This window comes from Mya arenaria, chromosome 3 (genome assembly GCF_026914265.1).
Source record: "Mya arenaria isolate MELC-2E11 chromosome 3, ASM2691426v1".
In the NCBI taxonomy this organism is placed as follows: domain Eukaryota; kingdom Metazoa; phylum Mollusca; class Bivalvia; order Myida; family Myidae; genus Mya; species Mya arenaria.
In genome coordinates this window covers 14,060,729-14,074,180 of record NC_069124.1, presented here as the reverse complement: position 1 = coordinate 14,074,180, position 13,452 = coordinate 14,060,729, and the positions used below count along the sequence as shown (strand labels likewise).

General features: G+C 35.7%; 2 protein-coding genes across 7 annotated transcripts in view; one reads left to right on the top strand and one right to left on the bottom strand.

Annotated features, from left to right (window-relative positions):
- LOC128227282 (neurobeachin-like) overlaps window positions 1-13,452 on the bottom strand; it is a 144,108-nt gene that overhangs the window by 46,494 nt on the left and 84,162 nt on the right. The gene's annotated exons all lie outside the window — the stretch shown is intronic.
- LOC128227301 (protein mab-21-like 2) lies at window positions 7,127-10,113 on the top strand. The gene has a single exon (XM_052937704.1). The coding sequence runs from the start codon at window positions 7,455-7,457 to the stop codon at window positions 8,559-8,561; it is 1,107 nt and encodes a 368-aa protein (XP_052793664.1). The 5' UTR covers window positions 7,127-7,454; the 3' UTR covers window positions 8,562-10,113.

Genomic DNA, 13,452 nt, shown 5'->3' with positions numbered 1-13,452 from the left:
GCAAAACATATGTGCCAAGTCTTTCGAATCTGACCATGGCGGGGATGAAGGAACATGTACATACTTTGTTCATGGTCTCAATGTAGTAAACATTTATGCTAAGTTGTTTAGAAAACTCTTTTTTACCCGCTAATGTGACCTTGACCGGCTTACGTGACATTGAATCGTCTGCGCGTCGTCTTGATTTTGTTAATGGATGGACGACCCAGCAATGTCGTTGATGTGACGAAATCAACTTGGCAACCTTTTGTCAGGCTGCCACTTTAAACCCCATCATGCCTTGTTGGTTTTAACCACGTGACAGAGCGAATTATTTTGTTATCATAGAAGATATAGGAGAACAACACGTTTGTTTATTAGCCGTCGCGACGCATAAAACGATAACGTAAAGCGAACATAAATTATCATGCAAAATTCAGCCTCCGTAATAGAACAAGCTCAAAAAAGCCACGAGAACGCTAAAACAATGGAGGTCAACAGTTCTAATTTAAGGTATCCCAAAAATGACAGAAAACTTGTGTCAAGATAGAGGACAAGTCGTGTATCTTTTAGAGCGGTTCAAGCGAGCGGAAAATGTAACAAATTTGAAGTGAAGGGGCACTTTGTCCCTGTGTTAAGTCCGGGGGCCAGTCATTATCACAACATCTGCTTGCATCCCGGCCTCTGGCCATTGGATCCAAGGTCATGACATTCCGTACACAGGATCGCTCCTGATGAATGAGCCGTGCTTACTTATGTATTTCATGGCATTATCACCACCATTGTATAGTTACAACTAGTGATGGATTGAGAATATATATCGTTGCTGTTTTACATTTTAGTAAGGTAGTTTTTCATGAAGGTACTCGTTCACGAAGGTTATGTCCTTGCCCTTGATAATTACCAGTTAAAATTGCAAATTACTTAGGAATTACAAAGGCATTTCTAGCGGCACTGTGCAGTGTTCAATTAATTTCATAATGGAGGGAGGACCTATCCCGCCCCTTGTCAGTCAAGTATACATCAATATGACCGATCATTATGCACCTTGTGTCAAACGTGTCATGTAAAACAATACATTTTTAAAACTCAAACACCATTGAAGGTCACGAAATCACTGCAAAAAACGAAAATTTATCGATCGGAATTGATCGTCTGCATGTATGATGGTGATCGATAGTCTGCATTCGTCTTTGTGTGTCGTCTGCTTCTCTTTTCGTCTTGTCGTCTGATCGGGGATCGGCGGCTCCAGCAACTAATGAGACCATAAAGAAGAAGCTTAATGACCCGAAACTACAACACTCAATAGGTTTTAGTTTAAAGTCATAACAATTGAAGTTAACCTTTGTTTTATAAATGTCGTCGTTTACGCCGGTTTTAAACTTGAGCCAATGCGTTCGAAGTCTATTAATATCATGGTCAGTTTGTGTCCATCGTGACTTTGGTTCAAGGTGATCGCACCAAAGTGTAGAAGAAAATGTCCGTTTACGGTAAGCACAAGCGCCACGGGGCGAACACCATAGCTCGTCTGTTTCTTTTCAGTCAAAAATGAAGCATAAATCGACACTTATTCAAACCAAAGTTATGGGCCATGCTATACATGCGCATATTGACTCTAGCAACATGTGTACGAAGTTGCATTTGAATATCTTGAACGGTTTAACGACGAAAGCGATTCCGACAACGCCACCAAGTACATGACAATACATGGACTTGTTTTCTTCAGCTAATATAGTCGTATAGTACTGGGTATAATTCGTTCCTAATCTGCTTCTGACTACGAGATTCAACATGTTCGTATGACTTGAGACGAAGCAAACTGATCTTATAAGAAAGTATGTCAGGAATCCTCTTCTTTCAGCAACCATTTTCTCAAGCTGACTCATCGATGGCAGCGTCAAAACATTGACGTTTTACGACAATATACTGTAACTAATATATCGTAAAATAATGAGAACTATTTACGGTAGGAAATGAATACGTCATGCCAGCCTTGCCAATATATGGAAATCTAATAAGCAATCTGGAGTGAAACAGTTGTGATATTGTTATGGTGTGTTCTAGCTATCCGGTGTCCAGATTTCTATCTACACTGAAAGTGTCACTTAATATGATTAATGCGAAACTAAACACCTCTCTGATATAAACATACCGCATCAAAAAAAGTATTTGAGCTGCACAAATGTGCGCTGCATGCAAGCGGCAAAATTCTAGAAGAGGGCATAGAATTCGTCCAATTTTAGAAATATTAAATCAATGATTATAAAAAAGCGAAGAATATCATATATAAAGTGTCATGTACTATTTTCTCCAAATACTTCATTCAAAGACTCAATGCTCAAGGACCAACAGTCGCGCTATCAGTTTCAGACAACGATTTTTCAAGCTTTTAACATCATTCTAATACCAAAGACGGTCGGATCAATACTAAATATTAAGTAACAATTATTTCAGCCATTTTTCTACTTTCTCCCACTGTTAATTCCTGTGTGGTTCTATAGTTTCCACCCAACATGTCGTTATTTACTGCCAGAAGGTGCCAAAGTGAACAAGGCTGGGTTCATGTTACTTTTACCATGCGCTGAAATTATACGCGGTCTTAAAGAGGGACATTACATGTTAATTGTTCCACGCTATAATTTATTATCAAATATCAACCTTTTCATGAGGAAATTGTACACTTTTCGCAATAAATTTCTGCCATACCAAACTTGGCATGCGAATGTACAGTGTATATGAACTCACAGAAGTGTTTTTGCATTACCAGTTGCATTCAAAAGCTAAAAATCAGTTCAGAGCTTACTGTCATCTTATTTATAAAAGTATAATTAACGTTTAGTTTATTTTTTTATAAACTAACCCTAAATTAATTTAGATTCGCATATACGAAGATGAATTCGTTTTTAACTTCTATTATTACAAGCTAAATGCGCTGCCGACATCTGCCGGTTTCATATGAACACAGAAATTCAGTTAAAAACCTATGGAAATTCAATCCGCAATAAGTATTAAATGATTATCTGCAATAATTATAGGCTTTTAAAGTTGTGTCTAGCTGTTCAGCCGAAATCCGAGACAGCAAAAGGCTACATTTACACGCCTATGGTTAATGGGAGGAAATTTCTCAAAGCAGACTTAAATCACACAATTTCATACATAAATTGTATCCATCAATTTTAATGTGCATTTATTTATTCATTTACATATATTTTTTTATGTATGTATTTATTCATTTATTTTATTAATTCATTTATTTCTATTTATTTTTTATTTATTTATTTATTTATTTATTGTGAGTAGGTGAGTATTAAGTTCTTTAATACATATTTTGTTTATTTATGTATTGAGCGAGTGAGTAATGAGTGAGCGAGTGAGTGAGTGAGTGAGTGAGTGAGTGAGTGAGTGAGTGAATGAATGAATGAGCGAGCGAGTGAGCGAATGAACGAATAAATGAACGACTGAATTAATGAATAAATATTGTAAAGTAGACATGAATAACGAATAGAAATATGCATTCATTAGGTAATGATGACTTTTCTGAACTCCAAAACCTTTCTAGCGATTAGCAGGCTGAGGGTGAGACCGCAAAAGAGAATTCATTTGAGACGATACTGGTCAGCAAGTCGGCCGGAGCCAGACTGACGAGATAAATGACCAGCACCAGATTTGTGGCCACAGTTCGTCCACTAATCTCATGTGACCCCAGTGGTCAGCTTTCATTGTGGCCAACTGACCGGAAGACAGCACCGCTCAGTGTCAGTCAGGCTTAACTGCGTTAAAACTAACATTTTGGTAAAACCTCGCTTGCCATTCTATATTTACGATATATAAATTGTATTAGCATTCATTTAATTATTTAACGGGATTCAACGGCTCACACGATCTTAAGATTTATTTACATTCTTATATGAACAAGTTGGATAATAAATTCTACATATTGTTAACTGCTCAAAAATTAAATAAAAGATCACCACTGCATTGCGAAATATATAGAGCTATCATTGAATAATCATGCCATTGTAACGCATTTTCGCATCTCTATGAAAAACGTTATGGTTTGACAGAGGTTTTCTATAAGTTCAACACATTGGTCGTGATTAAAACAGTCTTTTTTATTTTTTACATCTGACTGGTCGCCATTTAGAGTCATGACGTCATTTATCATCAAAAACCTTCACGATACAGTTAAAATGCATGCAAGAACGAGTTGTCAAGTGTTGAAACTACTTGCAAAACACAGTTGATTAATTTGATTTTATGAGAACAAATGCATAACATGCCTAGATTACATATGCATCTGTCCAGTAAATGGGGTTTGGATCAGCGACCACGAGTGTGTTGTGTTTCAAAGAGCATGAGTCTTAGACTCGAAGAGAGCCTTATGAGCGATGCTTGGATTAAAAAGTACAAGGACTTTAACAAAAATGTTTGTTCACACCCAGTCTCTGAGATCCCGAGTATCACCGTTAAAAGTGTTGGGCAATTTCAGACTTTTCTTCGAAACTTGTGAAACCCATCGATTGTTTTCAGAGTTTAATTTAAAACAGACATGCGTCAGGGCGATTTTTCATGGTAATTAACTCATAATCTAATGACGATTCCCTCGTTTATTTACAGATCCAATCACGCGGAATGGTCTCTTTGGTTAACTCAGAAACGTTTGCTAAAGTGACTTAAGCAATCACATGTATTCCTCCAGATACGATGTTTTTTTCCATTGGCCCCTAATCTGTCCCCTTGTATCGGTGTGCGTAAACAGCTGTTCAAGGCGATCAGAAAAGGCGACCACGCCCCAGCGTCTGTGCCGCGGATTAAATGGCCTCTTAAAAGTCAGTTAGAGAAATCGAATGTTTTACAACTACTGTTTTGCTATGCAGAATAATGAGCTGTTGTTTTAAGGTTCCAAGCACAAAGCTTCCAGTTCGAATTTATAAATTAATGTTATCATAATCAAAATAAAACATTGTAATCCTCAAAACTATAAAAAGAGAACATTTGGAATTAAAACGTTCAAGCCAAGCGCAGCTAGGCGAACGTTTAATTTTTATAAAGACCTCCAAACGAATGATAACTTTTATAATGGTTGAACTCATTTTTGTTTAATGACCAAACACGCCTATGTCAAACCAACATGTTTTCGCCCCTATCAATGACATATGTCTGCGTACAAAAACTGAAACAACATTAATATGTGTAGATTATGTTTTGTGATTTCATCATGTATAGTTTTTGACATACAATGTATTATTTTTAATATCTGAAATAAGCTGTCGTTAAGAAAGTTTTTGATTAAAATGCACCCTTTTTTCTCAAGATATTCATGCATAATAGCCACAGTGGCGTTTTTGTCGTCATGAAAATCAACAATTAAAAACAAAGCCTTATCTCATAGCTGATCGCGGATCTTAAAGACCATCAATGTCATTTTACTGTTTTATTGTATGTTATCAGACAAAAATAGATGTTTACTTGCTCTCCTTGACTAACGGACGAGCATTGTCATCGGCTTGCAAAGCTCTTGTTTTATTTCGTGATTAAAAGGCAATTTACATGTTTAATTATTGTTTAATCTTAGCAGAACATAATTACAATTATTTTTCAAACTATTCGACTGGTAAATTCCATATTGATCAGCGTTTTACGTGCCGTATTTACTGGTTGAACCGCCAATATATTGGACGTTTACATTAAATTTAAAACGGAATAGTTTGTTAGATTATTTTGTGACGTAAACAAGATACTTCTATAACAGTGCTGTAAGAAACCACTATATACAATAAGTTAGATAATTTAATCAAACCAAATGGTAAAATTATTTATATATATAGTATAGCAGAACTAGATTCGCTTCTTATTTCCGATTTGACTTTGAAATAATATTTATCATTTTATTTCCTTTTTTGTTTTAATTAAATACTCGAGATAGATCGTACCCAATAGTTAGATAAATAATTTTTCTCTGAAGTCGTTGCAGCTACACGTATTTATAACAGTACTAATACACTTTCTACATGAACGCAACATCAGAAATACTCGTAATAAAGAGGTTACACCATCTTATCAGGGAATAAATATCGAATCATAGAAATCACGCAAAGTTTTATTTGTTCTATTTCACGTTACTTACTTTCGATCAAATGAAGTATTATTGCTGATTACGATTTAACATGAACAGATGTTGTTATTACAAATTCATTAAAATAAATACATTATTCATTCAGCGTTGTATTTATCAATATTCCAAATATATTGCGGTATATTCAACCTGGCGGACCAGAGATGGGGACAGTGATACAATAATGTAACATATTGTTTCTCAATCAACACTGTTGTTGGCCTAGATCACATCTTAAAATATGCTTCCGAACTGTGGTAAACAACCACCAATCAATCGAAGACATTATATTAATTAGATTCTAGTCGCTGTATGTAATTATATATATTGTCTGGTTCAATTTATTTAAGCCATATTCGTAAAACATATCAATGATCAATTCCATTTGGAATTTTATCTATTTTTTAAGGTTTCTATATATAATCCCCTGAACAATTCAGAGCTTTAGTAGTATTTTTTAATTAATTGCATGTCGAACATTCGCTTCGCTTGCTTTATTTTTACAATTTAATAAATTAAACTGTCCAACTACATTTGTCTAACCGAATAAATTTTACACGAAATAAACAATTGTACATTCTTTTAATTTTATTTACAAATCCAAATATAAATAACATACACGGAAAAGGTCATGTTATATTCCGATTCCTGTGAAAATCCATGGTCAAGATAGTCTCGTGTTGCCTCGTTCTCGTGTTCGCGTGCACGCGCCCCCAGGGTCCTCACGTGGGGCTAAATATAGATAATGTCACTGGAACAACAAGAGACCCCAGGCTACTGAGGATCTCATATCAGATATGTTTTTAATGACAGAAAATCCAAGCCCAATCCAGCCCTAGTTCACATATTAACAACATTTTCTTGTTTTTCGATATTCCCGGAGGAGTGGCTGAGACATGAGGAGGCGGGACTTCAGGCGCGCAGTAAATTAATTCACAGCCAATGACAGTGAAGTAGCTGCTCCGGGCTAATTAGCATCGAAAGAAACTCAACGTGCATTGGCTGATGCTCACAATCGGTGATTTACGGCCTTTGGCTCGTTTTATACTAAACAACAGACAGATTCACTACTCAGTATCATTATCATGCAGCGAAAAGAATTTTGGATTGAAATTTGAAGTAGTTTTGGATACACTTGACTGCAAACTTAAGTTGGAACGTAAAAACAATTGTACTTAAAACTATTGTGAGATTAAGTAGGTCAATAAGTCAACAGTGAACATTAAGAAAACAGTACTTAACTCTTGAACTTTAAACCACAGTGGCATTAACAAGTTAAAGGACTAAGGACTAAGTATTTAACAATTTTCCTCTGTATGTTATGTCAGAGTGACGTGAGGGACTGTACAGTTTCTAGAAGATGCTACTGGACGGTAGCTCCCCCGACATGTTAGCCCAACAGTCCAAGGTGTTGTTCGAGCTCAACAAATACTACAATGAGCGGGTGGGGACGCGACAGTCCGGGGTCATCAAGACCGTCCGGGAGGTGTGCAAGGTCGTACAGGATGTTCTAAAGGAAGTTGAAGTACAGGAACCGCGCTTCATCAGCAGCCTCAATGAGGTGAACGGCCGCTTTGAGGGGCTGGACGTCATCTCCCCTACAGAGTTCGAGGTGGTACTGTACCTTAACCAAATGGGCGTCTTCAATTTTGTAGATGACGGGACAATACCGGGTTGTGCTGTGTTAAAATTGAGTGACGGTAGAAAACGTTCTATGTCTTTATGGGTAGAGTTTATAACCGCGTCTGGTTACTTGTCAGCGCGAAAAATTAGGTCACGGTTTCAGACTCTAGTAGCACAGGCTGTGGACAAATGTAGTTATCGTGATGTTGTTAAGATGGTTGCGGACACTACAGAAGTGCGACTCAGAATCAAAGAACGTTATGTGGTGCAAATCACTCCGGCATTCCGTTGTGGAGGTATCTGGTCCCGTAGCGCCGCGCACTGGCCGGTGCCACATGTTCCATGGCCAAACCCGAACTTGGTAGCGGAAGTTAAAACCGAGGGTTTTGACCTACTTTCCAGAGAGAGTATTTACATGAAAGACAAACAGAGTGCTGCCGAGGGTGACGCATGGTCGATGTCGTTCAAGTACGCGGAAGACCGCCTTCTATACGGTGGTTGCCGCCGAAAATGTTTAAGCATATTAAAGGCGCTAAGGGACCGACACTTCGACGTTCCTGGTCAGCCGATCATGGCTTATCATCTTAAAACTCTGATGCTGTACGAATGCGAAAAGCACCCCCGGGAGATGGAGTGGGACGACACGGGACTCGGTGACCGCATCAACGGTATCCTGCTGCAGCTCATATCCTGCCTGCAGAACCGCCGCTGCCCACACTACTTTCTACCTAACGTAGACCTCTTCAAAGGCAAGTCCAGCACCGCCATGGACAACGCCGCCAAGCAGTGCTGGCGCGTACTTAGAGAACTCCTCACAAATCCAAAAAGTTTAGATAAACTGTGACAACGTTATAGCTTTAACCTAAGGGGTGCTTATATGCTGACGCTCGGCGATGTTGGCTGATAGACACCTGGGTTTGGTGAACTTATTTATATCATAAAATTTATGTGATTTTTTAATCAAATGTCAAAAAGTGCTGGAACCGTTGATTTGTTTTTAATTGACGGTACTTGAAGTCTAGTGTGTGTGTTTGAAGTGTTTCCGTGCTGGATATATCATAACATGACAACGTCGTGCACGGCATCCACTATCCAAGACAAATAAACTAACGAAACGATGTTGTAAGTATACAATATCAAAATAGTGTAATTTATATGAGTTTAAGCATTTGACAAACTCAATCAAACTGTTGAATGTTTGTATTAATGCACAGATGTTTAGGTCTCAGAATATACTGCCAGGAAATGTTATAGGCGTGAGGCTGTACATTTTTCGTTTAGCTAGATGAAATATGTGGTGATAAATTGTCATCTTATCTGCACGTCCATTTCCCCAATCCTGATAAACGAATGAATTATGAACATAAGACGCTATGAAATATACTTAATTAATTCTAATAAAATTCTCGTTACTTTGCCTATCAAAAAGTGCTTACATATACTTTCTTTTGTCTCTTCAAAAAGAACACTTTGGACGGCGGTTATTATATAATCGACAAAAACTGTTACATTAATTATTGTCTTTAATGCCACTTACTACAACATGTCATATAAATATAAATAAGAATTCATGATAATAAGACATACTTTGCTGTTGTAACTAATTGTTTAAGCTTTTAATTTCTTGATTTTTAATGAAATAAATTGTGAAACTTGATTAATGCGTTTATACAAGAAATAAATAATTAAATAGTTATAAATACAACGAATACGCATGCCGCTCGAGCATTTGTACAGAATTAATCAATGCCTACGCTAACTCTCACATAAACTGTGAAATAAAATATTATTTTAATCGAAATATAAGAGACTTAAATTGTGGAAATTGAGGTTTTATTCATAACATTAACATACCAAGCTTATAAAGAAGTGTACATTATTGTAAACGATGACGGTTAGGATAAAACGAAATGCAGGTCTCAATAAGTTACACTTTCGAAGAAATGTTTTTGCCAAAAAGGATCTCCATTAAACAGCCAGACTTTGTAAGAAATTTGGATCTTTAAGACTCACCTATATAATTGTTCTATGTGCCATTTCAATATTGTGAGTGTAATACGTCTAGATAAAGTGTTGTGTCTGTGTTAGCCCCATACAATTATGTTAAATATCATGTTTTAATGGTCGATAGACATTCCATATTGCCGAACCTGAAGGCAATGAATGTCGGACGTTTATGTTTTCATATTTTAACACGCAGATCTACACCAACAGCATTAATATCTGGAGTGTTTTTACGAACACCACGACAGGCAAAAATTAAGGATGTATATTGTTGTTTGTGCCGATGTTTGTTAAGATTTATCTCAAAATGTGTCTGCATTTATGTCAGTATTCTTTCTTGTTTCATGTATTTATTTTTATGAAAGTAAAATAAAACATTTGTTAAAACTTGAGTCCCGTCTTCTACTGAATTGTATAATAATGGAAATGGCTTGACCATGAATACAGGCACTGCCTAATAGTATGGTCGGGTACAGGAAGGTCAATGAAGTATTCGTCAAGTAGAGCGTCTGTAATTAGTATTTCAGGTCCTTAAAACAAAGATGAATTAACGAAAATACTTAGAAACGTTAACCTCACATTTAACAATGGTTAAAAACGCTTTCAATGTTGGTCTACCCTTATATATGGGTGGCAGTTTCACTAAGATGAGTTGCAAGAGAGCAGTCATATATGTTCTTTACTTATATCTCAATCCCCATAGAGATTGAAATTGTTCCACATAACTCGGAAATATGACTCCTTGGATTCAACGGTCCCTCCGAACCCGAGCAATTGTTTGAGGTTAAATAAGACTAACGCAAATTGTTAACATGAAACCAAGAATTTTGAAACAAATATCCATGAAAACATAAAGGGCATAGCATCAAGGTGATTTCGTGGGAAGTCCACACGAGTTGATAAGCATGGTGATTTACTTGTGTATGCTGTTTGCCGGACTGGTGAATCCATGACAAATTACTTGGTGACAAATTCGATCAGACACACTGTCTTTCTTCACATTAACCTTGCAAACTTAAAACGATAGTTGGTCAAACTTAGATGAAATGTTTCCTAGAAATATATTTGTACATAGTTCAAAACCATTTTCAAAATCTATGCCTGTAAATGTGCATGGTAAAACCATGTTACATCGAATACCATACATCCTAAAAATATTTCACCATATATATACGGTGACCATGGCTTCGAAAGGTTTTTCAACGTAACGAAATGATGCTCTTAGAATCATTATATTTTAAGAACACAGCAATAAACGTATTTTCAGAACACAGCAAAAACGCATAAATTATTTACTAATTTTCTCGGCTATATAGCCTTAAGCTGTACACAGCAAACTTAACAAATTGTAAAAGATACAATCAATAAACAGTGAGTACAGCAGTATTTAGAAGATAGTTATCGTGCAAAATTTCATAAAGATCTGTTAAGTCTGGATAGCGATCATCGCATGCAGTTGCTAACTAGTTTTCAAGATAACCTGTCAATCATAATTTTGGAAAACACTAACAGACTCGGAAACTACTTTCTACCTCTATAGCCATGATAGGGTCGAGGATTTTAATAATAAATATATGAATTTACGAGTTATGAGGAAAGGAATATTCTGTCAAAGGTTTTGCAGTCAGTATTTTCGAATGTAATTAATGGTACGTGATATAAATAGTTGAACACTGGATTTTTTTAAACGTAGAGAGAAATTAATGATTGGTTGTTAATTTGTGGTCATAGCTTGAATGAATAACCAATATAGTTCGTGAATAATATCAGTATATTCTTATTAATTGACATGAGTGATCATCTTCAAATTACACCATTGTATTTCGTGTTTTATTTTGTTCAATATTTCAAAGAATTTCATTTACCACAAATATTTTTTGCCATGTTGCGAATCCATTCTCATGTATAGGCATGAATCTTCGGTCGATGAGTATTTATTACAACAAGTTTTCGAAATGCATTTGAGCAATCGTGTACATAAGCACATGTTAAAAAATCAGAACTATGATATCATTCCGATATTTCCATGAAGTATTTTGAAATATATCTCAAGTGACAAAAAAGGCCTTGCACATAATAAAACAGCATCGCGATTTTTAATAAAAATACATGGCATGAAACAAATTAGAGTCAACATTCAATAAATGTTCTCGATATAAATGTTGTACTTAATGTATTAAACTATTAATATATAATCATGTACATGTTTGCAGAAATAACAGTGTAACAAAAATAAATGCAAGCAAATTGACGAAATAAATGTAAGCAAATTGACGCATACGGAATAGATGTGGTCACTAACAGAAGGTGATTACAAACCCAGAGTATACACCTACTCGAGCGACCAGTTGGTGAGGAAAAGTTGAACAAGCAATCAAATTGAGGACTTATCATATTGTTGTTGTTTTTTAGAATAAATTCCCAATAACAAATAACATAACTCAACCAAAAACGTTGATATAAAGTAAACAATACAAAATATAATGACCACGCCATATCAACGCTGTTTGAACGATTTGAACGGGCACAACAAGATAGAAATACATTTTTTATATGCAAAATCGACAATGCAATTAAAACAGAATATATTAAAATACCTTGGTATTGGAGAATCAAAGACGATACAAAAATGTTCAAACTATTTTTTAGTTCTTCTCCTCATTATTTTGTAATTCTAAATAATTTATTGAATTTTCTAGATCCAACAGACAGACACTTTGGGTGACTAACATGAAACAGGTGAAATAATGCTTGAAGTATTTCATCAAAGATTAATACAAAATGCATTGTTTTAAACGCTTTGAACACCAGTGACTCACTGAGATCGGACGAAAAAATGCGAATTACAAATTGCAATAATCGAAAACAAATAGATTAAACAAATTGCACGGCAATCCGTCATTTCCCGCCAATTCAAATATTTGCTTTGACGAATAATTCGAATTTCAGATTCAAGCGGCCATCAATTCAGGATATTTTGTTATTTATTTTCCTGCATTACAACATTGCATGGTCATAAGTCACGACTTACAGGTGATTTATCTTAAGTGAAAGTTACATAAGATAATATTTGGCAAGTAAAAAGGGAGGTATTTAGTACATTTTGGGTCTTTGATGTTGTTTTCATGTACTTTTAACTCAACAGAAACTGAACGAAAAAAACGCCCTAAACAGCAAAACAATAAAAAAAATCATGTTAGATCATAGGACAATACGCATACATATATCGTCACAATTTTTTAGAATAAAATAAAATTTCAAAATATATGCGTCGTATTAATTGAAATGAAAATTATGTTTATTATCATATTATTAAATGGAAGATCATTAGTGCAGGAGAGACTATCATAAAAACTCCAGACATTTCGCTCGTGGAAAGCAGGTAATATTTTGTTATAACTTTAGTCGTCATTGCTCGAAAACCCCACACACGTAAATACTTCAATTCCATTTTGAAAATAAAAACATGAAAGCATTTTTCTATCAAATGAAAGAACCAAAGGCTGCATAGAAGTGCAGCCATAAATCAGGACTGTTCGTCCCACAGACATCAGGCAATCATCGGAGTACAATCGCCCTGTCATACACAGCTATTCTCAACGACCTTCAGTCACCTTTAAAGCTTACTTCCATGCTCAATTAACTTATCTGTCTGACGAATTTTGTTTTGCCATTGATAAACAGTCGTTTTAATTGTGTTAGATTGTTTTTGAAGTGGGCAACACGATACA

Coding starts and splice junctions, on each gene's coding strand:
- LOC128227301 (XM_052937704.1), top strand. CDS start 7,455: ATGCTACTGGACGGTAGCTCCCCCGACATGTTAGCCCAACAGTCCAAG.